This window comes from Melospiza georgiana, chromosome 23 (assembly GCF_028018845.1).
Source record: "Melospiza georgiana isolate bMelGeo1 chromosome 23, bMelGeo1.pri, whole genome shotgun sequence".
Lineage (NCBI taxonomy): Eukaryota > Metazoa > Chordata > Aves > Passeriformes > Passerellidae > Melospiza > Melospiza georgiana.
Window position 1 is genome coordinate 6,907,309 of NC_080452.1, and position 23,161 is coordinate 6,930,469.

Consider the following 23,161-nt stretch of genomic DNA (forward strand, 5'->3'; position numbering starts at 1 on the left):
GACACCGGCTCAGATATTTGGCATGGCCAGGAACCTGCTTGAACCCAGGGATGAGGCGAGGCAGCCTTTACAATCCACTTCTTGTGAGCTGCCCTTACCCAGACAAACAGAAATCAGGAGCTGGATGGACAGAAATCAGGTTTAACACTTCTTGCCACCACTGCTTCCAGCAGGGTGCAAACGTACCCAAACCTCAGCAGCAGAAACCATGAACCCAAATGTACCCAAACCATGGCAGCAGCAGAACCTTCAGAGCCACCTCTGGACTCATCTCAGCTTTTCTGGACTTCACTCCCCATTGCCTCAGCTTACCACAGTTAATACAGTGATTTTAAAAAGCTAAATTTAATTTCTTTCTATTCTTCCTAATATGAAACATGAAACAACTTATTAGTTATAGAGCAAATCAAGCTTGTAGGTTAGAGCAAAACCCACTCCCTGCTCTGGCATCCAGCACAGCAAAAGCAGCCTCCTGTGCACTGCTGATTATTTTTCTGGCTCCAGGCATGCAAACATAAACCACAAAATCACCCAGAACCTTTTTAGAGATGCTGGGACTGCACAAACCATGAGTTCACCAAAGGAAAGGTGAGCATTACAAGGGCCCAATTTCATTTCAGTTCTCTAGTTCCATCTGTAATTTTTTAATCTCCAGGAACAGTTTCTGGATTTCCAGCAGACTTTTCACTTTTTCCACAGGCACACCACATTCAAAGGCCGATTTAATGTAATGAACCTCTTGACACACATCAGCATCACCTTCTTTCATCTGTTAAAACAGGAAAACAAAGCCCAGAAAAGCCTGTGAGGATGGGCTGCAGCAGAGGCAGAGCCACCCACTCCTCAGCTGCGAGGCTGCCGTGTCCCAGCAGGGGCTGCATCATCCTCAGAACCAAAAATGAAAAGCTTTTGAGAAGTTTAAGCAGTTTTCATGCTAGAAATCAGGCAGCACCCACCCAGAGACTCAGCCAGGCTCAGCAACCTGAGGCTCTGAGCACTTGGGAAAGTTCCACCATGGCAGGCGTGGAAGTGGATGATCTTTCAGGCTCCCCCCAACCCAACCATTCTGTAATTTTGTGGTACTCACACACTTGGGCAGTGGTGTCCAGCTGCCATCAGGCAAGCACGTGGCTGTGCAGGCATTTTCCATCATTCCATTGTCTGGGAACTGGTAGCCAGGAAGGCACTCCAAGGTGACAGTCTCGTTGGTCTGGTACCACCTTTGCTCACCCAAAGGGCTTTTCACCTTTGCAAAGGGCACTCGTGGTTCTGGACACAGGACTGAAAGGAAAACCCAGGGCAGAAGGCAGCTCAGCCAGAGGTCAGAAAGGAGTTTGGGAAGTGCAGAGGAACTTAAAATTGTGGAGCTGTGAAATCAAAAATACTTCTCTTCAAGAAGAGGGTGAAGGTCAGAGCAGCCCCTGCGAGGGGCTGTGAATTCTTCATGGATTTGCTGTTTCTGGCAGGGTCTCAATCCAGGCATTCCCACGGTGGGGGTGGACATTTGGAAACAAGGGAAGGGAAAGTCAGTGAGCTCCTGACCTGTCTTAGACCTCCTGACCTGTCTTAGACCTCCTTTACACACAGCTGTCAATAAAACCTCAACTATTACCTGGAAAACACCAGCTTTGGGAAGGTTGTTTCTTCTGCAAAGAGGAGAAGGACTCAGGAAGCCCCAAGGACAGACAGAGCCAGGCAATGCTGCACCCCAAGCCCTCTGCTCTATCCCAGGGGCCACAGCTGAGCAGCAGATTTTGGAAGCACCCCTAAATGCAGTAGAAGGGCACAGTTTCATTCACCTCATACCACAGCCTGTTAGTGAATCACTACACCCTCCTGCTGTGGGGGTTTGGGACACCGAACTGAAAGGAAAATGCACATTAAAAATCCAGGAACAGGCGGTGGAGGAGAAAATGCTCACTCACCTGGCTGGCAGGTGGGCACAGGGGGGTCCCAGGTGCCATCAGCCTGGCACTGAGTCTGGGCAGCACCACGCAGACCAAAGCCTTCCTCACAGGAGAAGTGCAGGAGCAGCCCATAGGGAAAGGTGAACATCTGTGGGGTCATCCTTCCCCTCTCCACCACGGGCTTGGGGCACCGAACCACTGTGGGACAGAGCAGAGCTGGCACCGGGCTCTGGGCACAGCAGAACCCGGGCAGGGCTGCTCCTCCCAACCCCCTGATGGTGAGGAGAACCAGGGTCTGCCACTTGCAGAGGGATCATCCCCCCTCCTGTGGAGGAAGCAGCATCTGCAGGCAGCCCTGCCCGGTTTGTTCTGAGCGCTGGCATCAGGCTGGTGCCATGCCCCGATGCCACAGTGACCCCAAGCCACTCACCCCTGCACTCGGGGGCAGGCCCGCTCCAGGTCAGGTTCTCCCCATCCTCGGAGGTGCAGTAGAGGGATTTGTGCCCGATGAGGGACAGCCCCTCTGCACAGCTGTACTTCACTTCAGAGCCGTAGGTGAACCGGGTGAACCCCATGCCCGAGTGCTGCCCGTTGGTGATTTTGGGAGGGGGACCACAGACTGGGTGAGAGTAAAGGGAAAAGTCAGGTTTTCCTCATCCCATTAGGGAGGCAGAACGCAGGGAGGTAAGAGGAGAGGCTGGTTCTCTGTGTTCATGGCATGTGTTGCTCTTCTCACAGTTCTCCCTGCCCCTGGCCAGCTTTGGCCATGGCTGTGCCAGTGCTCCCAGGCTGACCCAGCAGAGGAACCCACCCTCAGCACAGCCCCAGCACTGCAGCACCTGTCCCCTCCCCTTCAGCCCCTTCTCCTTCCTCATCCTCTCTCTTTTCCATCCTGCTCCTAAGCAAGGTCAGGGAATGGTAAACATCACAAATCCCTTGAAGAATCCTTTCAGAAATGGCTGGAAATCCCATTAACCAGCACATTTCACCAATCACAGTTCTGGGAGAAGATGGAAATGCCAAAGCCCTTCACTGCTGTGGCTTGGGCACCTTCTCCTCACACCTCACATGGTTTTCTCCCTATTGTATTTGTGGGGTGCTCCATGGCAGGCAGGAATGATGAATCTAACTCCATGTTCTCAGAAGGCTAATTTATTATTTTATGATACTATATTATATTAAAGAATTCTAAACTAAACTACACTAAAGAATACAGAAAGGATATTTAGAGAAGGCTAAAAGATAATAATGAAAACTCCTGACTCCTTCCAGAGTCCTGACACAGCTTGGCACTGATTGGCCAAAGAGTCAAAATAACTCACAGAAACCCAATGACACAATCACCTGTGGGTAAACAATCTCCAAACACATTCCAAAGGAGCAAAACACAGGAGAAGCAAAAGAGATAATTATTGTTTTCCTTTTTCTCTGAGGCTTCTCAACATCCCAAGAGCAAAATCCTGGGCAAAGAGATTTTCCAGAAAATACGACAGTGACACCTCCCCACAGATGGCATCCCCAGCCCTGTCCCCACTCACCTCTGTCACAGTGGGGCACAGGGGGTCTCCAAATGCCATCAGAGGAGCACTGCACCCTGTCATTGCCCCGGAGCATGAAGCCATGGTCACACTGGAACTCCACCTGCTGCCCAAAGGTGTACTCAGCTCTGCTGGGGCTGGTCTCTGTCCCGTGGGGGATGGCCGGGCGGGGACACTGCACCTCTGGGGGACGGCAGCAGCAGAGAGGAGAGGTTGGCACAGAGCCATTGCCAGCCAAGCTGCCAGGCACCTCTAAGCTGGGCTGGTGGGCTCAGGGATGGCAATTACAGGGTAACAAGAGCTGCTCTTGGAAGGCAGAAAGATGTGAGTATTGTATTCACAGGCAACCCCAACGAGGGGAGAGAATGATAAGGAGAAGTCTCTTGATATCAGAAGGCGAATTAATTACTATATTATATTAATAATATAACAATATAATAATATATAATATTGTATATATAATACAGTATAATAGTGTATTATAATATAAAATATAATAGTATAATAATAGTATAACATAATAACAATAGTATAATAATAATAAAGTATAGTATAATAATAAAATAATATATTATAGTATAATAATAAAATAATATATTATAACAATACTATAATAGTATAATAAATACATTAATAATACATAATTATAATAATCATATCTTATTAAATACTATATATTATATATTATTAACTATAATAATATAAATAATATATAAATATTCTAGAATATATAATTAATATATTAATCATATAATATTAGTATTATATATTATTAAATATTATACATTATTGTTAGTAATATATTAATGATATAATTATAATAATAAATATAATAATATAATATATTGCTGTATAGTATATTATTATACTATATTATTCTATATTATATGACACGATATTACATTACATCTAAACTGAATTTGCCAAGCAGTCAACCCTGCACACAACTGCACTCATCTCGTGATTGTCACCCTCAGTCCTGACACACACACACACACACACCTGGCCCTGACAGGCCAAGAGAACAAAACACCATCACTTTGGGTAATCAATCTCCATGTTACATTTTGTGCTTTTGTACAAACACGGGCACAGCAATTGAGATAAGAATATTCTTGGGAAGAATTGTGCCTCGCTTTTCTGTGCGAAGAGAAATGTGGGGCTCCATGTGAGAGCCTGTGATCAGCTGGAAATCGCGCTGGGGGATGGCTCCTCACTGGCTGCATCCCTGAATCCTTGTTGGAGCCTCTAAATAACCAGGGGGAGCTGCAGCTTTTCCTATCCAGGCACGCCACCTTTTGAGCAGCGAAATTACTGCCGGGGAGAGCCGAGGATGCTGCGGGAAGCCAGCATGGGGTGTGACAGCCGTGTCACCCCATGGGTGATGTGCTGGCAGAACATGATGGCAGAAACTGATCCTTTTATCCTGAATATATGATATGATATGATATGATATGATATGATATGATATGATATGATATGATATGAATAATATTATATATTATCTATATTCTAATATATATTATATATTATATTATTTATATAATATATATTCTATTCTTATATGCTAATGTATATTATATTATATTATATTATATTATATTATATTATATTATATTATATTATATTATATTATATTATATTACATTATATTACATTATATTACATTATATTACATTATATTATATTATATTATATTATATTATATTATATTATATTATATTATATTATATTATATTATATTATATTATATTATATTATATTATATTATATTATATTATATTATATTATATTATATTATATTATATTATATACAGAAAATCATATACTAAAACTACACCAAAGAAAAAGAAAGGAGACATCAGAAGGCCAGAAAAGAATGAATAATGAAAACCCGTGACAGACTCAGACAGCCCAACACCGCTGGGCTGGGGTTGGTCATTAAGTTAAAACAATTCACGTGCTGGGTAAACAATTCTCCAAATCACATTCCAGAGGAGCAAAACATGGAGAAGCTGAAGCTTCCCAGCTTCCCAGGAGAAGAAATCCCAGTGAAGGGATTTTTCAGAAAATATGACAGAGTACACCACTGATGTACTCACTCTGGCACAGCCGGGGCACCGCGGACCACGAGAAGTTCTGGAGACAGGTGATGGTTGGGGACACCCCGGGGATGGGGGAGAAGCCGCTTCTGCACGAGTAGGACAGCGTGGTGCCAACAGGGAACTCCCGCCGGGGCTGGGAATCGGCGAACTCCACAGAGGGAGGGTGGCGACACTGCCCTGGGGACAGCACAGAAACATCACTGCCCTGGGGACAGCAGGGACAGAGCCTCAGCGCTGCCCTGGGGACAGCAGGGACAGCACAGAGCCTCAGCACTGCCCTGGGGACAGCTGGGACAGCACAGAGCCTCAGCACTGCCCTGGGGACAGAGAAGGGACAGCACAGAGCCTCAGCACTGCCCTGGGGACAGCAGGGACAGAACAGAGCCTTATCACTGCCCTGGGGACAGCTGGGACAGCACAGAGCCTCAGCACTGCCCTGGGGACAGAGAAGGGACAGCACAGAGCCTCAGCACTGCCCTGGGGACAGCAGGGACAGAGCCTCAGCACTGCCCTGGGGACAGCTGGGACACAGAGCAGGGACAGCACAGAGCCTCAGGACAGAGCAGGGGACAATACAGAGACTCAGCTCTGGGGACAGCAATGATAGCACAGAGACTCAGCACTGCCATGGGGCCAGAGCAGGGGACACGGAGCAGGGACAGCACAGAGCCCCAGCACTGCCTTGGGGTCAGACAGAGCAGGGGGACAGCAAGGACAGAGCCTCAGCACTGTCCTGGGGACAGCAGGGACAGCACAGAGCCTCAGAACAGAGCAGGTGACACCACAGAGCCTCAGCATTGCCATGGGGACAGGAGGGGACAGCACAGAGACTCAGCTCTGGGGACAGAGAAGGGACAGCACAGAGCCTTAGTATTGCCCTGGGGACAGTAGGGACAGCACAGAGCCTCAGCACTGCCCTGGGGACAGAGGAGGGGACAACACAGAGATTCAGCTCTGGGGACAGAGAAGGGACAGCACAGAGCCTCAGCACTGGGAGCTTTTCCTTGGTGGAAAACCCCGACAATATGTGAGGGACAGCAGCACCACTGAGCCTGGCTGTGGGGTGAAGAGAAAGGGAAAACCAGTGGGGAAAATTCACCAAAGAATGTGAACTGAGAGAGAATCTTTATTCTTGTGTGCTTTGGTACCTTGTGGGTGTCCCCTGCAGGAAGGGACAGCCCTGCTATGCTCCTCAGGGTGATCCCAGAGGGAATTCACAGAATCACAAAATGACCAGATTGGAAGAGACCTTTAAGATCATCAAGTCCAACCCAGCCCCAACACCTCAACTCAACCCTGGCACCCAGTGCCACATGCAGGCTTTGTTAAACACCCCCAGGGATGGTGACTCCACCACCTCCCCGAGCAGCCATTTCAGAACTTTATCACCCTTTCTGTAAAAAACCTTTTCCTGATCTCCAACCTGAATTTCCCTTGGTGCAGCTTGAATCCCACCAGCCAGCAGTGCTCCTGGTGATGCCCACCCTCCAAGTGCTTTTGGGGAAACGGGAGCAGCCGATTGCAGCGGGCAGAGGCCAGCAGAGGGTGTGAACTCACCTGGGATGCAGGAGGGCACCCGTGGGTACCACCTGCCCGTGGGTGTGCAGCGTGCAGTGCTGGCAGTGCCCACGAAGCCGGGGTCACACTGCAGCGTGGCTGTGCTGCCGAAGGTGAAGTTCTCTGCAGAGCTCAGGTGCCCGTGGGCGATGGTAGGGATGGGACATTGAGCCTCTGTGGAGCACCAAAAAAAAAAAAAAAAGGCTTTTTGTCACAGACATCTTTTATGAAAAATCCTTTCCTTAGGATTTTTTTCTCCTGAGAAGCTGAGAGACCTCAGGAACAAAATGTAACCAATGGTTATCTGCTGCTGTGGAATGCAACAGGTGCATCTGTGATTGGTTGTTTCTAATTAATGGCCAATCACAGTGAGCTGGCTCAGACTCTGTCTGAGACACAAACCTTTGTTCTCATTCTTTCCTATTCTATTCTTAGCCAGCCTTCTGATGAAATCCTTTCTTCTATTCTTTTAGTACAGTTTTAATATAATATATATCATAAAATAATAAATCAAGCCTTGTGAAACACGGAGTCAGATCCTCGTCTCTTCCCTCATCCTCAGACCCCTGTGAACACGGTCACAGTTTTTAGGGGTGTTCTTGCATAATGGCACCACAGTGGCCAAATGTCACAGCAGCTCTGGCTGGGGGGAGAGGAGATGTGGCACTGTTGGGTCAGGAACAGAAGGGAAGGTGACACAAACTCTCTTCAGCAGGCTAATAACAATAACTCTTCAGCTGCTGTGGAAACATCCCCCACATCCCTGCACTCATGGAGCAGCACCTAATTGAGGTGTTTATTTGCATATGCTATAAATTAACCTATTTATAGGTTCATTTACATATAATATATTATAATATAATATAATATAATATAATATAATATAATATAATATAATATAATATAATATAATATAATATAATATAATATAATATAATATAATAATATCTATATTATATATTAATTATATAAAATAATATATAATAAACAAACAAATATATATACATACATACATATATATGTGTTTGTATATATATATATATATATATACACACACACTTTATATATTATCTCTTTATTAGAAACCCATTCCTTTCATACACTGTTCTGATACAGATGACCCTGATTGGTCATTTAATCAACACCCCTTCACCACTGGCTAATTAAGGAAATCCCCTTTGGTAAACACCTTATGAGAAAACAACTGTTCAAAACACCAGCTGCAAGATTGTTTTAGTTCTTTCTCTCAGCCTTCTCAAAACTCCCCAGAACAATTCCTGGGGAAGTTTATCTGACCAAACTGCCAATGTCCATAGAGACAAAGCTGTGTAATGACTGCAGTGACTGGGGCAGGGGTTTGGGGGTTAATAAACATCCTGAGCAGCCATCAGCAGGACCCCAAACCTGTAGGATTTCTTTTCTACATAATCAAAACCTTCCCTGGCCTTCCCTTAGAGCCCTTGCTCAGGCTCAGGTGCAGCAGCTCCCTCCAGCCTGACAAAAAAAAAAAGAGGTTCTACAACAACTGCATGACCTCAGTCCCACCTGCACATCCCTGATGTCCCAACAAAAAACTCCTCTTTCCATTCCTCCCATGAGAAATATTTGGGGGCTTATCACAAATAACAGAGAAAACAAAACTCCAACAGGTGCTGCAGCATCTCCCACCTGCACCGTGCCAGGGCAGTGCCACCCATGCTGCCTTTGGTGCCATCTCCGTGGAAAATATCTTGGAAAATATCTTGTTTGTGTCACCTCCACATTAATTATTGGCACCTCATTAGCAATGTTTGGCTTTGGGAAATGGGCTGAGAAGCATTAGGAAGTGAAAGCAATAAATATTAGCAATAAAAGCAACAGGCAGTGCTGGTGCAGGGCTGTGCACTCTGGAGAAGTTTCTGGAAAGGTTTGGGTTTAACTGAACCCCCAACTTCCAGACAGAAACTGCTGCTTATTCCCCTTCCCAGGGACATTCAGCACTCAGCAGATTTGCACTTCTGCAGTTCTGAGGTCAGCCTGGGGTCTGCCCCAGGGCTGAGGCATCACAGAATCAGTCAGAGAATCAGGGAAGGGACGTTATGGAAGGGACATAAAATTCGGAATGCAAGGGACATCAAAGTTGGAATGGAAGGGACATTAAACCCCATCCTGGGCAGAGACACCTCCCACTATCCCAAGTTGCTCCAAACCCCATCCAACCTGTCCTTGGGCACTGCCAGGGATCCAGGGACAGCCTCAGCTGCTCTGGGCACCCTGTGCCAGGGCCTGCCCACCCTGCCAGAGAACAATTCCTTCCTAACACCCAATCCAACCCTGCCCTTATTCACCCTGAACCCATTCCCCTTTCCCTGCCAGGCCATTCCTGGTGCAGAGCCCCTCTCCAGCTTTCATGGAGCCCCTTCAGGCACTGCAAGGCTCTTCCCAAAGCCCCTGTGGAAGGAAAGCAGAGCCCCAGAAGCCCAGACCCCAAGAAGGATGGGCAGGACACTCACCCTGAGTCCCCATGGGCTGCAGCAGCAGAAGCAGCACTGCCAGGAGCTGCCCTGGCATGGTGAGGGGTGGGAGCTGCCCTGGCAAGGAGAGCTCCTCTGCCCTGAGAGCCTGCCAGGGAAGGGGAAGCAGCAGTGGGAAGCTGGGGACGGGCCAAAGACGCCACTGACACCACCCCCAGCCCTGGGATGTGCAAGGCAGGGGAGGCTGCTCTGGGTTCACAGCTCAGAGTGCTCTGCAGCAGCCTGGCCTCGTGTCTGGAGCAGGTTTGGGCAGGTGGGGTGGGGTGTCAGGCTGCTGTGGAAACACCCCTCAAATCCCTGCACTCATGGAACAGCACCTAACTGAGCTGTTTATTTGGATACACTTTAAATAAACCTATTTGTTATATACACTTTATATATTATCTGTACTTCATACTTATTACAGAAATACTTCCCTTTACTAGAGATAGGAGTAGTACTTCATATGTACTTCATATGTATTAGAGATTATGAAAACCCAGACAGAGCTGTTTTTACAATTTCAGGTTTATTTTAATCCCATCACAAGACACGTGGCCCACACAGTGCTTCCCCTTCACTGGATGGTGCAGAAAAAATAAATCAGAACCATTCATTTCTTTCTGTACACTGTTATTTGTCCTTGGGGCACACACTTCCATCCCGCTTGGGAAGAATACCTGGCATTTTTGCTTTGCTAGGACAGAGGCTTTGAGGTTTTCGTGGTGCTGAGAAAAGTAATTAGGCAGTGAAGGGGTTGTTCCCACTAATGAGTGCAGTGTGTGTGAACTGGGCAGCACTGGGATAGACTGGAGAGGTGAGTGGCTCTCACCACGTTCATGCCTCTTTCTACCACCAAAATTCGCTTTCCACTCCATTCCTTCCTAACTGTGCACTGCCAGTGTAGCAAACAGACCTAAATGTGAAGCTTTGAAAGGCATAAAGTGATCTACAAACTGAACCTGGTGAGCTCTAAAAATTGACTCACAAGTCACTGACTCACAAGTCATTGGCTCCTCATGTGACCAAATCCATGGCCAATTGTTAGATTTTGTCCTGGCTACTTCAAAGTCATAGAAATCCTCAGTCAGCATCATGATCCAACACACAGAGGATGGTTCTTACAATCCCAGTGCCACCAGTCAGCCGTAGGTGGTGAGTCTTAGCTCCTTTTCAAGTTTCTGGATCTCCAGGGAGAGCTTTTGGACTTCCAGCCAGGTTTTCAGTTCTGACAGAGGCATTCCACACTGAAAAGCTGCTTTGGTTTGAAGCACCCTCTCACACACCTCATTTTTCCTCTTAAAAAGAACCAAAATAAAGGCAGAGTGAGACTCCAGTGTGGGGTGACAAAGCAACCACCCTCACGAAGCTGGACCAAAGCTACAAATGGGGCAAGAAACAGGAAAAACGGGGCAGCTGGTGGGACTTACACACTTGGGTGGTGGTGTCCAGGTGCCATCAGCTGAGCAGGTGGTTTTGGAAGGTGCCACTAAGCGCATATCACAGTAGAAGGTCACAGTTTCATTCACCTCATACCACATCTTGTTGAAGGAAATCACCACATCATCCTGTCTGGGGAGCCTGGGGCACTGAACTGAGGGGGAAACACACACAAAAAACCCAATAACGGGAGGAGATGGAGGAGAAAACTCTCCCTGTGACCCAGCAGAGCAGCCCCCGGGCCGTGCAGGGCAGGGCTGGCACTCACCTGGCTGGCAGGTGGGCACGGGCGGGTGCCAGGTGCCATCAGCCTGGCACTGGCTCTGGGCAGCACCACGCAGCCTGAAGCCTTCCTCGCAGGAGAAATTCAGGAGCAGCCCATAGGGAAAGGTGAACATCTGTGGGGTCATCCTTCCCTTCTCCACCACGGGCTTGGGGCACCGAACCGCTGTGGGACAGAGCAGAGCTGGCACCGGGCTCTGGGCACAGCAGAACCCGGGCAGGGCTGCTCCTCCCAACCCCCTGATGGTGAGGAGAACCAGGGTCTGATGTTGGGAAGGAGGAAAGTTTGACAAGGAAGTCTCACAGATATGTATGTTTAGCAGAAACAGTTTTGAATGTAGGATATGAAGAAGGAATAGAGATGGAAGCAAGTTTTGATATAGAAGGAAAGAATTGTTGAGCCAGTCTCACTGGACAACTTAAGGAGGCAAAAATATGTTAGTTAGAAGGGGTTTTTATGACTTAGAGCAAAGGATAAACCCACCCCAAACAAGAAGGTTTTTACCAAGCAGAAAGAGAGCACAGGCAAACAAGGCAGCAAATGTGGCAAGTAGAAAAAAGGTCTCAGAATTTTCTACTGCAAGAAAACTGAAAAACAACTTCTAGCTTAAACTGTAATGTACTAACTTTGAGTGATTGGAGAACCGTAACATGAATATGGTAATTACAGTATTTATGATGGGCTATAGATAAAAGTTAAGGTATAGATTGGTTCTTCTGTATGAAGATGCTCAGCAAAGAAAAGTATAGAATGCATTGTAACCAAAAGAAAAGTCTAGAATGCATTGTAACCAAAACCAAGGGGTCTCCAGGCCTGCCTGCAGCTGGAGCTGACAGCTGTAGGCACAGCTCTGTCACCCACGACCCTGGACTGCTGTGACCTCTTGGATGAAATAAACTGCATTTTGGAGAGCTGCCTGGAGTCCCACACCCCTCATTTCAGTTTTTACAGTCTGTCACTTCCAGAGGGATCATCTCCCCATCCTGTGGAGGAAGCAGCATCTGCAGGCAGCCCTGCTCGCTTTAACCCCATTGTTCTGAGTGTTGGCACAGCCATGCCCTGATCCCACAGTGACCCCAAACTGTCAGTGCTCAGGAACACAGAATCACAGAATGATTGCATGCAGGTGCTTTTATTGAAGAGCTCTGGGTGTCTCTGAGTGCACAGACCCAAATCTGACCCAACATGGTTTCAAGCTGAACATATTCTATATTTATATATTTATATATTTATATATTTATATATTTATATATTTATATATTTATATATTTATATATTTATATATTTATATATTTATATATATTAAGTATATATATTTTATATACTTACTGCATTTATATATTTATATATATTTTATATATATGTTTACATATTTATATAATTATATATTTATAAATCATATATTTCTATTTTATTTATAATTTTATATTTTATAATTTGTATTTATATTTTATATTTTATATTATATGCATTTTTATAGTCTATCATTATATAACTTATATATTAATTATCAAACTTACATTGTTCTATTGTATACATTAATTTCATCCAAGCATGGATGGATTTTTCATGATTCCCCTCAAACCTCTACCACAGTTTCTCATGATTCTTTAAACAATAATTATATCCAATCACATCTAACAATTCTATCATTTATCATATACTGACTACACAGGCGCAGTTTCACATATTCTGGCAAATACAAGGCCTAACATATTCTAGCAAATACAAAGTCTTGTTTGTGTCTCCTCCACATTAATTATTTCCCAGAGCCTACCTTTAACATTTTCCCAGGACCTACTAAGCCTAACTTTTTCTAACCCCCTGAATTTTCTATGATTTTAAAATCTTTTACTACGAAAACCACTCACCCCTGCACTCCGGGGCAGGTCCACTCCACGCCAGGCTCTTGCCATCGTCTGAGGTGCAGTAGAGGGACTCGTCCCCCACCAGGGACAGCCCCTCTGCACAGCTGTAGGTCACCTTGGAGCCATAAGAGAACTCCCTGCCACCCCTGCCAGAGTGCTGCCCAAAGGCAATCTGGGGAGGGGGCCCACAGGCTGTGGAAGAAAAGGGAATTGAGAAAGAAAGACACGTGCAGCGCAGTAAGCACCTTCAGGTGAGAGCCAAAAGCGTTTCTGTGAAATCAGCACAAAGTTCATTTTGTGGTTGGTGTGAGGCAAATTCACAGGGAGCTGCTGCCTGGATTCTGGCCTCTTACAGCACCCCAGAAATATCAGGATATTCCCAGTGGTGGCCTCCCCACTCCTGAAGTGTTCAAGAAACACGTGGATGTGGCACTGGGGGATTCACTCAAAGCCTGGACCTGATGATGTTGGAGGTATTTTCCAACCTTAATGATTCTAATTCCAGCTCTGGGGAGGGGACACCTGGCTCAGGTGGTGTCCCCAGGAGCAGGAGCTGGAGGCAGATCACCCACTGGTGGCAGGAGATCACCCACTGGGGGCAGGAGATCTCTTGTCCCCTGCGTGTCACACTTACCTTTGTCACAGAAGGGCACCTCGGGCTCCCAGCTCTGATCAGCCCCACAGGTGATGGACTCAGAGCCCCTGAGGACAAAGCCCTCCTCACAGGCCAGCCTCACCTGGGTCCCCACTGAGTAGTCACTTCTGCCTTTATAAACCTCCTTTCCATGAGGGATGTCTGGCTTTGGGCAATGTGGTTCTGGAAATAATGGGAAAGAAAGGATGTTGTGTGTCTCCAAAAAGAACTCCAGTCATGTTTTCTATGGAGAAGAGCTACCAACAAATCTGAACCACGGCAGAAAAGTGACCATCCCCCAGGTGCAGGTCTCAGGCTGCCTCTATAACCCTGAAGGGTCAGTACAGATAATTCTCCATGCTCTAATCTGCCTGCCCTGGGAGGTGGAGCAAGTTTTTCCCTTCTGGCAAGGTTTTGTTGAGTTTTTGGGGTTACAGCTGCTGTGTCAGTTATTTACTCATTTTCTCCTGACAGGGGAAATGCCTTGGGAACATCTTCTGCTCCCCACCCTCATGTCAGCAAAGCAGCCCCAAACACAAACCACATCCCCTTGCAGCTGGGTAAATGTCTCCCTGGGTTCCTCAGGAACCTCCCAAGCCCCTAGAAGCTTCCAACCCACCACCCTTCCACCCTCCAGACACCAGCTCAGCGCTGCCAAAACCCTGCCCTTTTTCCACGTAGCCATCTGGACCTTTTGCTGCCTGTATATTCCACATTAACCCAGGAGAAGTAGACCTGGGGCCACCTGGAGTGGGGTAAAACTCTCCATGGCTTCTGCCATGCTCATCTCACCACTCTGTCCCACCTGGAATGCACTCTGGCACTGCTGGATCCCATTCACCATCGCTGCCACAGAGGAGGGTGATGCTGCTGCCACGGCCTTTGAAAGCAAATCCGTCACTGCACGCCACCTCCAGCCTGTCCCCGCTCTCATAAACCTCTTTCACTTGCCATGGGTGCAAGGGCCTTCCATTTGGGATGTGTGGATCTGGGCAAGGATTTCCTGGGAAATGCCAAACATCAGCGAGGGTGAAACCACGGCAAAGCCAAGTGGGTGACAGGAAATTTTTTGTGAAGACAAGGATGGATGGATGGAAAGACACCTCATGACATTAAATCTGCCTCAAAAGCATCCCTGGGCTTTCCTGGGGTGTGGAATGTTGGTGGTGCACCCTCAAGAGCACAATGGGTGTTTTCCAGAGGTTCGAGGAGCTGGCAAATAAAGCAAAACCAACTCTGGAACTGGGGAATAAATCAAAGGAATTCCAGAGTCAGCAAAGACCACTCTGGGCCCTGGTGCATCCCCCTGTCCCCCAGGCTGTCCCCACCCCATGTGCAGCTCCTTCACACACTCTGGCAGTCACAAAAGCCTCAGGCACTCACTTTCACATGGAGGTGGGGTTTCACTCCACACAAAGTCCTGCAGGCAGCTGATGTTCCAGGTGGTTTGCCCTGGACTGAACTGGTGGCCCTGCTGGCACTCGTAGGTGACCACGGTGTCCACAGGGAACAGGTTGCCAGCCAGCCTGGCTTTCACAGCATTCCTCACATCTGGGGGGTCATCACAGCTGCCTGGGGGTGAGACAGCAGTTTAGGGACAGTGCTGCATCACAGGGCCTGGCATGGAGGGAATTTGGGTGAAAACCACAGAGGAGAGACCACCACCAGCGGGTACTGGGGAGAGGGGTATGTGAGGGAAAAAACGTGTGATAAGAGAGGGGAAGAACAAACCATGTGATATAAACCATTCAGTGCAATATAAAGACGACTCAGTGCAAATCTCCAATCACCCAGTGCAAAGCAACAACTAAATAAACTATTTAGTGCAGTACAGCACTGTCCCTGCAGACTCACTGCGCTGGCAGAGGGGCACGGGGGGCTCCCAGAGGCCGTTGTCCCTGCAGGTGGAGGCGTCGCTGCCGCTCAGGCTGTAGTGCAGGTCGCAGTCGAACGCCACCGTGTCCCCAAAGCTGTAGTCAGGCTGGGACACACTCAGCAGCTTCCCATTCTCCACTCTTGGCTGCTTGCAGGTCACCACTGTGCCAGGGGAAGCACACAGGGAAGCAGCAGTTAGGCTCCAGATGGGAGATGTGAGGGTTATGATATTGTCCCAGATTGCAAGGCAAGGTGTATTCTATTTGCCATCTGTTAGAGGTGTGGCAGTTATCTTCTGTTAATTAGGCAGTTTTTCTTTATCTCTTCCACAACCGATCCTCCCTCCAGGGAGACATCTGCTGATAACAGCTATTGGATGTCAGTGCAGGGCTGATAAGAACTACAGCATCCCATTGGGAGATGTGAGCCCAGAGGGAGGAGCCAAGCATTCCTACCTGGATACAATCTGGAGATTTCAAACATTCCTACCTGGATATAATCTGGAGATTTCAAACATTCCTACCTGGACACAATCTGGAGATTTCACACATTCCTACCCAGATATAATCTGGAGATTCTGGAACACCAGCACAGCTTCTGCACTGGATTGCCCAGAGGAACAGCAGCTGCCTCTTCTTCCCCTGGATCTTCAGAGGCAGAGACTGCACCTTTCTCCAGGATCCCTGCTCCAGCAGAACCAGCCCTGACACTGCAGGAGGGCTGAGCCACAATTCCAATGGGACTGCTGCCAACACCCTGACCCACAGGGTGTTAGACTGGGTTCTGACTCTGGCAGTGTTGGTTTAGTGTACTGCATTGTTTATTTTATCTTTTTATTTTCTTCCTTATTAAAGAACTGTTATTCCTACTCCCAAATTTTTGCCTGAAAGCCCCTTAATTTCAAATTTATAGCAGAGGGAGGGGGTTTACATTTTCCATTTCAGGGGAGGCTCCTGCCTTCCTTAGCAGACACCTGGCTTTCCAAACCGAGACAGATATATGGAATATGAGGGTTTTGAAAAAGCCCCCATCACCTTTTTCAGAAGGGCTGAAAACAGCAGCACGGTGACGTGCTGGTTTTGTACATCTTGCCCCATGTTACAGCAGAGGTTTTTAAGGCAAGGCATAATGAGAACCCAGGGGAGCAGGTTTGGGAATTCTTTGCAGCTGTTCTGGTTCACAGCAGGTGAGAGGGATCCACTGCCCTGTGAGCACAGTGAAATCCCACTCCCACCTCCCTGCTGACATCGTGACCGTGAGGGGAGACCCCAATTCCTGTCACAGCTGCCACACTCAGAGGTGATTCCATTCCAGCAGGATGGAGGGGAGAGGAGTTTCCAAGGGAGGAAACAGCAGAGCAGGAGCAGGCAGCAGTGCACGGGCTGGTGCTGGGATGTGGGAGCATCTCACCTTTGCATTCTGGAGCTGGGCTGCTCCACACACCGTTCAGGTTGTCCTTGCTTGTGCAGAAAATGGAGGCCTCTCCCACCAAGGAGAAAGGTCTCTCTCCCCTCCTGGGCCTGTGGCACTGGTAGGTGACAGAGTCCCCATACTGAAAATGGTCCTTGTCCATCCCACTGTGCTGCCCATTCTCTATTTCTGGAGGGGGTGCACAGGGAATTGCTGTGGAAGGAGGGGAAGATCATCATGGGAATGAGAAGAAGAGGCAAAAAAAAAGAATTTAATAAGTTTTAAACCAAGGATCTGGCCAGAAAAAGGTGGGAACAGGAGGTAGCAGAAGGGTCAGAAATCAAAGGCAGGTCTTGAGGAGCTGCACCAGCCCTGAGCTCTGGCTGGGCACTGAGGGGGTTTGGGATATCCCGGACTCAAATGCAGTTGCATCACTCCCAGAGAGTGAATGAACATTTCTGCAGGAAGGGAAACACAGATTAAAAATGTATTTCTAGGCTCCACCATGCCAAAATCCTGAGCAGATGCCACTGAGATACCAAAATCCTCAGCAGAGCAACACAACAGCCTCCTTATCCAGCCCCAGCCACATCCCCGATAATTAAAGAATAGATAATTAAGGAACTCTGCTTACCCTGACAAGTGGGAAAATCTCTGTCCCAGGTAAGAACCTCATTTCTGATCACACATTCAGTCTCAGTGTCTCCAATCAGTCTGTACCTGTGTGAGACAGGGGAGAGGGAATTATCCCACAGACTCAGTCCGGATGTGTTACCCACATCATCACCAGCAACATTTGGGCTCCTTTGTCAGAATTCCAGAGATCAGAAATTGGTCAGAAAGTGTCACTTCCTCAAGGACACACTGGCTTTTGACAAAAACATTTTTTTAATTTAAAAAATGACCCGTTTCTAAGGAAATGCATAATCTTTATCAACTACTTACAGCTCTGAGCTCAGTATTCACCTCTTTCCTTCAAAAGGACCCTGAAACATTGGGAATGGTTTGAAAAGAGCCAGGAGGGTGAGCCTGAGTTTGGGAAGAACTGCCTCAAAGAAGGAGATTGAGACACTCACAGTCAGTCTTAAAGCTTAAAAGGTATTTCAGTCAGGGTCTGCAATTACCTACATGGGGGAGGCTCTGACTGCAAAGGGGGGAAAAAACTTTGGAAAACTGGCTGGAGAGGGAGAAGCCCGGTGGCCCAGGTGCTCGTGGCTTACCCAGCGTTGCAGGTGAATGTCACTTTGGAACCAAAGGTGAACGCTTCAGGCACGACCAGTCTGCCATTGGCCAGCTCCCCGGGGTAGCTGCACGCCCTGGCTGGGGACAACAGGGCTCCAGTCAGCTCCCAGCTCAGTTTCTTGGCAGGAAAGCCAAAGAGTTGCCCAGTTCTGAGCCAGGGGATGGAGCAGAGATCTCGAGATGTCCTCTCCAACCTAAGGTTATTCTGTGATTCCCAGTGCTGGCCAGATCTGCCTCGTGAGCTGCTGCCTCTGGGGTTTGCAGAGACCCATGGCACCATCTCTGCCCAGCTAAAGGACCCTCCCTCTGCAGCTCCAATGCTTTTTTAGACACAGGGGCTCAAAATGCTTGAGCAGAAGGACATCCTTTGAGTCAGCAGTGAAGCACAGCCAGCACCAGAGGTGATTTCAGCTCCTGCCATCACTGTCAGCAACCAGAGGAACAAACCCAGTGCTTCCCTTCAGGTCACTCATTGCCACCATCCCCAGGGCTCACTTGGGGTTCTGCTCCAACAGAAAGAATCAAAACCAAAAGCTACAGAATCCCAGAATGGTCAGGGTTGGGAGGGACCCTAGAGATGATCTTGTACCAACCCAAGTGTCACTGTCATATTTTCTGGAAAATCCTCTTTGCCCAGAATTCTTCTCCTGGGAAGCTGAGAAGCCTCAGAGAAAAAGGAAAACAATAATTATCTGATTTGCTTCTCCTGTGTTTTGCTGCTTTGGAATATGGTTTGGACATTGTTTACCCACAGGTGCTTGTTTCATTGGCTGCATGTGAATTGTTTTTGCTTATTGGCCAATTATGGTCAAGCTGTGTTAGACTCTGAAGGGAGAGTCACAGATTTTCATTATCATTCTTTCCAGCCTTCTGTCTGTGTCTTTTCTCTATTTTTAGTATTCTTTTATCTCAGAATCTTTCTGAGATACGTAAAAGCCTCTTTTCCCAGCCTGGCAGTCTAAGGAGGAGTCAGAATTCTTCTGTTCTCGTTTCAAATGTTGTTTATTGTTTCTTATCTATAAAATTCTTTCTCTGACCTGTTGAGATCTGTCTGGCAGGTTGGGTTGAGGCACACTGCCCGCCTCAGAGGTGGTGTTGTCTTTTTATACTAAAAATTACATGTACAATATTTACAGTAGCTTCCCAATACCTATCACCTATGTTAGACAGTGAGCTTCAACTCTAAACCAATCTAAAAATGCCACCATCACAGCAGAAGATGGAGGCCAAGAACAAGAAGGATAAAGGCTGGACACACCCACATTCCTCCATCTTGACCCCTGAACTCCCATTCTAAAAACCCCAAAAAATCTATTTTTCACCCTGTGACAAGCTAACTATTATTCTACTTAAACTTTCGTGGCTTGTAATTCTTCATATAAAGGTTGGTAATTGTTTTTTCCAAGGGCTAAATCAAAGGCACAGGGGTCTTGGGCTCTGTGCCAGGGTCTCTGAGCCCCCCAGGCAGGGGCTCGAGCCCTCCAGGGCAGCCAGAGGAATTTTGTGGGTTCTGACACTTTTAGTACAGTTTCAGTATAGTATTCTTTAATACCATATAATATCATAAAATAATAAATCAACCTTCTGAGAACATGGGGTCAGATTCATTCCTTCCTCCTCCATCTGGGGACCCCAAAACCACCACACCCAAGGGCAGGGACCCCCCCAGACACACTCACGTATGCAGATGTCACTGGGTCCACGCCACAGCCCGTTCACTCCGCAGGTGAGGACGTTTGAAACGCGAGCGTTTCTCACATAGCCTGGCCTGCAGACAAACTCAACCCTGTAGCCATAGTGGAAGTGCTCGATGCCCTCCAGCCGCCGCTTGGGCTCTGCTGATGGAGATCGTGCTGGAGGGGGACAGCGACCTGGGGACACAGAGCCCTGTCACCATATGGCACCTTCAGGAAAATCCACTTTGCCCAGGATTTTCTCCTGGGAAGATGAGAAGCCTCAGAGAAAAATGAAAACAATAATTATCTAAATGCTGCTCCTGTGTTTTGCTGCTTTGGAATGTGGCTTGGACATTGGTTACCAACAGGTGTGTGAAAAGTGCGTATTTTATTATTGGCTTTTCGTAAATATTTAAGTGAATATTATATGTGTTGTGTTAGAAAGTTATGCTGTATTAATTTTTTTAAGTAGTGTGTTAAATATAGTTTTAGGTTATAACATAATGTTAAAATAGAAATCATGTACGTGAGGTGTTTTTTTAAGAAAAGAATGAGGTGCTTGCACCAGATAGCAGCCACGGGAACTTAAATCTTTCAGAAAAAGGGAATTTATTGCCCCATTATCAGGAGAAATGAACTTCTTCCTGTCTCCTCAGCCCTGAAGATGCCATTAGGATTCAGAGGAAGAAGTTGACACTGAGCAGACAGAATCCTGTGTTTGAATGGAATTTATGCATCATGCATGAGGTGTATGAATATGCAACAGGTTATTGTTTTTAAGGGTTAATCCTCTGTTAATGTGGGTCCTTTTTGGGCTTATTTTGCCCAGAAAAAGGTTTCTGGACTGTCCATAATTCTTTGTTTTTATTGTCTCATATTGTCCTAATCCAAATTGTCCAAATTTTTATTACTCTAATTATATCGCTATTTTTCTAACCATTTTATTACTATTAAACTTTTAAAATTTTAAAAACAAGTGATTGGCGTTTTTCACAAGGTGAATGTTCGATTGGTTCCGTGTGAATTGTTTTTAATTAATGACCAATCACAGCCAGCTGTGTCAGACTCTCAGGAGTGTCATGAGCTTTCATTATCATTCTTGTGAAGCCTTCTGATGCATCCTTTTTCTTTAGTATAGATAGAATAGAATAGAATAGAATAGAATAGAATAGAATAGAATAGAATAGAATAGAATAGAATAGAATAGAATAGATTCAAAGGCTGGACACAAAGCCCAGATTAAGCATTTCTTCTCCCAACTTAGCTGAAATTATTGCACTTTTTCAGCTACAGTAGTTTTGTACCTGCTTCCCACAGAAAGAGAAAAAAAAGGCAAAGGAAGTGCTGATCACAAAGATTTACAGAGCCCTTGAAGTGCACAGGCAATGAGGAAAAGAGAAGGATTCAAGTCTTGTAAAGCCCAGGAGAAGGTTTTCCTCCAGGGGTCTCATTCCATCCTGGTGGACTCGTTCACTTACTGTGGACAGTGACAATGAGAGCAGCAGTGAGGAGGGACCCAAGCACGGCGGCACAGCTCCTCTGCCTCCCCAGCTCCAAAGCTGGCATGGTTATTCCTGCCTGCAGGTCCCACAGATGTCACCACATTCCCCTTCTGGGACAGTACCTGTGAAGAGAGCAGAGGGGTATTTGGGGGTGTTTATACCCAGCTACATGCACAGGTCTGATTTCTGCACCCCTGAGCAGCTCCTACAGTCACAGGAGAGGAGCAGAAGGAACAGGAGCTGAATTTATTTTCTGGAAATTTAGGAGTAAAACACTTTATATTTGTAGTAATAAATCTCTTTGGAAGCAAATAAATTCTTAGCCAGGAGAAATCCTGCTGGGGTCACCAGAAGAGCTCCCTAACAATGAATCAACCTCAGGGAGAGAGAGAAGTATCCAAGCAAAACGTTCCATCAGTCTGTGCAAATATTCCCTGAGTAAAGGGAATATTTCATGCTGCAAGGGTCACAGGTCAATCAAACCAAACTGCATTACAAAGTGGAATTTAAGTGCAATTTGCACTCACCTGGCACCCCTCCTAGGGAGCTGGAAGAGCCCTCTCTGTGTTATCCAGGGTCACTCATGAGCCTGAGCCCTCCCAAAGTTCCAGAATCTCCCAGTGCCTGCCTCCCTCCTGGGAATGAGGGTCCCGCTCACTGTTCCCTGCCTTAAACCCAACACCTCCATACCTGCTTCACTCCTCTGCTTTTCTTTCAGCCCTTCTCACACCTCCTGCTTTAATCTGATTTAATTTCCTGACCTGGGTGCTCCCTGCCTTAAACCCAACATTTCCCTGCTTCACTCCTCTGCCTTTCTTCCAGCCCTTGGCACCCCTTTTGGTTTAATCTGATTTAATTTCCTGGCCTGGGTGCCTGCTGGAGCTGCTCAGGAGCTCCCAGGAGCAGCCCTTAGATTTGTCTTACCTGGGGCAGTGGAGGCAGGAGATGGAGAGCCCTGGCGTGTTCAGCACTCACAGGATGGAACAGGGACTGCTCTCCTCCAGGTCTCCCCAGGCAAAGGAGGGGTTTTATAGTGCCCACACGCTCAGATCTGGCCCCACAGAGAGAAACTTCAATTCCGCAGAAATCAGAGCTGGCCCGCTGACCCATAAATCATTAACTCCTGCCGAGCAAGAAGGAAAGAGTTTATTCCACCCCCACAGCAAAACCCTACAAAAAACTGAAAGCAACCCAAGCAGATGTTGAAATTGTTTGGTTTTTATGTGTGGAGGTGCCAAGTCTTTGAAATAATCCTTGCTGAGCTGCTCCACTGGGACCTCGGGTGCACTGAGGGGTGTCAGCGGAGCTGCTTCACGCCAGGGCAAGGCCACCCTGAGTTCATCCCCTCCACTCAGGTTTTGCGTTGCTGGAATGGCTCCTGAGGTATTAAAAAGTCTTTTTTTCCCAGCCCCAAGACTGAAGAAGTCGAGATTCCTCTGCTTTGGTTTTCAAGGTTGTTTATCTTCTTTTATCTATTCCATTCTGAGATCTGTCTGGCAGGCTGGTTCATGGCACACTAACCATCCTTGGGGTGGGGTTGGCTTTTTATACTAAAAACTACATGTACTTCATTTATTTACAATAATTTTCCAATACCTATCACCTATGTTAGACAGTCTGTCTCTACTCTGA

General features: G+C 47.0%; 2 protein-coding genes across 2 annotated transcripts; both read right to left on the reverse strand.

Moving 5' to 3' along the window:
* Positions 1-616: 616 nt before the first annotated feature.
* On the reverse strand, positions 617-9,612 carry LOC131093020 (complement receptor type 2-like). Its single transcript, XM_058040019.1, has 8 exons — positions 9,600-9,612; positions 7,108-7,281; positions 5,548-5,727; positions 3,446-3,628; positions 2,338-2,526; positions 1,926-2,105; positions 1,088-1,281; positions 617-769 (listed from the first exon to the last, which is right to left on the reverse strand). Exons 1-8 carry the CDS (start codon positions 9,610-9,612, stop codon positions 617-619), a joined length of 1,266 nt encoding a protein of 421 aa, XP_057896002.1.
* Positions 9,613-10,741: 1,129 nt separating this feature from the next.
* On the reverse strand, positions 10,742-21,593 carry LOC131093021 (complement component receptor 1-like protein). The gene is made up of 13 exons (XM_058040021.1): positions 21,506-21,593; positions 20,031-20,222; positions 18,330-18,429; positions 17,744-17,829; positions 17,110-17,322; positions 15,679-15,861; positions 15,208-15,396; positions 14,630-14,827; positions 13,825-14,007; positions 13,194-13,382; positions 11,308-11,487; positions 11,030-11,193; positions 10,742-10,897 (listed from the first exon to the last, which is right to left on the reverse strand). The coding sequence occupies exons 1-13, from the start codon at positions 21,591-21,593 to the stop codon at positions 10,742-10,744; spliced, it is 2,121 nt and encodes a 706-aa protein (XP_057896004.1).
* Between the last annotated feature and the right edge of the window lie 1,568 nt (positions 21,594-23,161).

Coding starts and splice junctions, on each gene's coding strand:
- LOC131093021 (XM_058040021.1), bottom strand. CDS start 21,593: ATGCCAGCTTTGGAGCTGGGGAGGCAGAGGAGCTGTGCCGCCGTGCTT. Junction 15,862..17,109: donor CCCAGCTCCAGAATGCAAAG/GTGAGATGCTCC, acceptor CCCCTGGCACAG/TGGTGACCTGCAAGCAGCCA. Junction 13,383..13,824: donor GGTGCCCTTCTGTGACAAAG/GTAAGTGTGACA, acceptor TTTCTTCCACAG/CCTGTGGGCCCCCTCCCCAG.
- LOC131093020 (XM_058040019.1), bottom strand. Junction 5,728..7,107: donor GGTGCCCTCCTGCATCCCAG/GTGAGTTCACAC, acceptor TGCTGTCCCCAG/GGCAGTGTCGCCACCCTCCC. Junction 2,527..3,445: donor TGTGCCCCACTGTGACAGAG/GTGAGTGGGGAC, acceptor ACTCTCACCCAG/TCTGTGGTCCCCCTCCCAAA.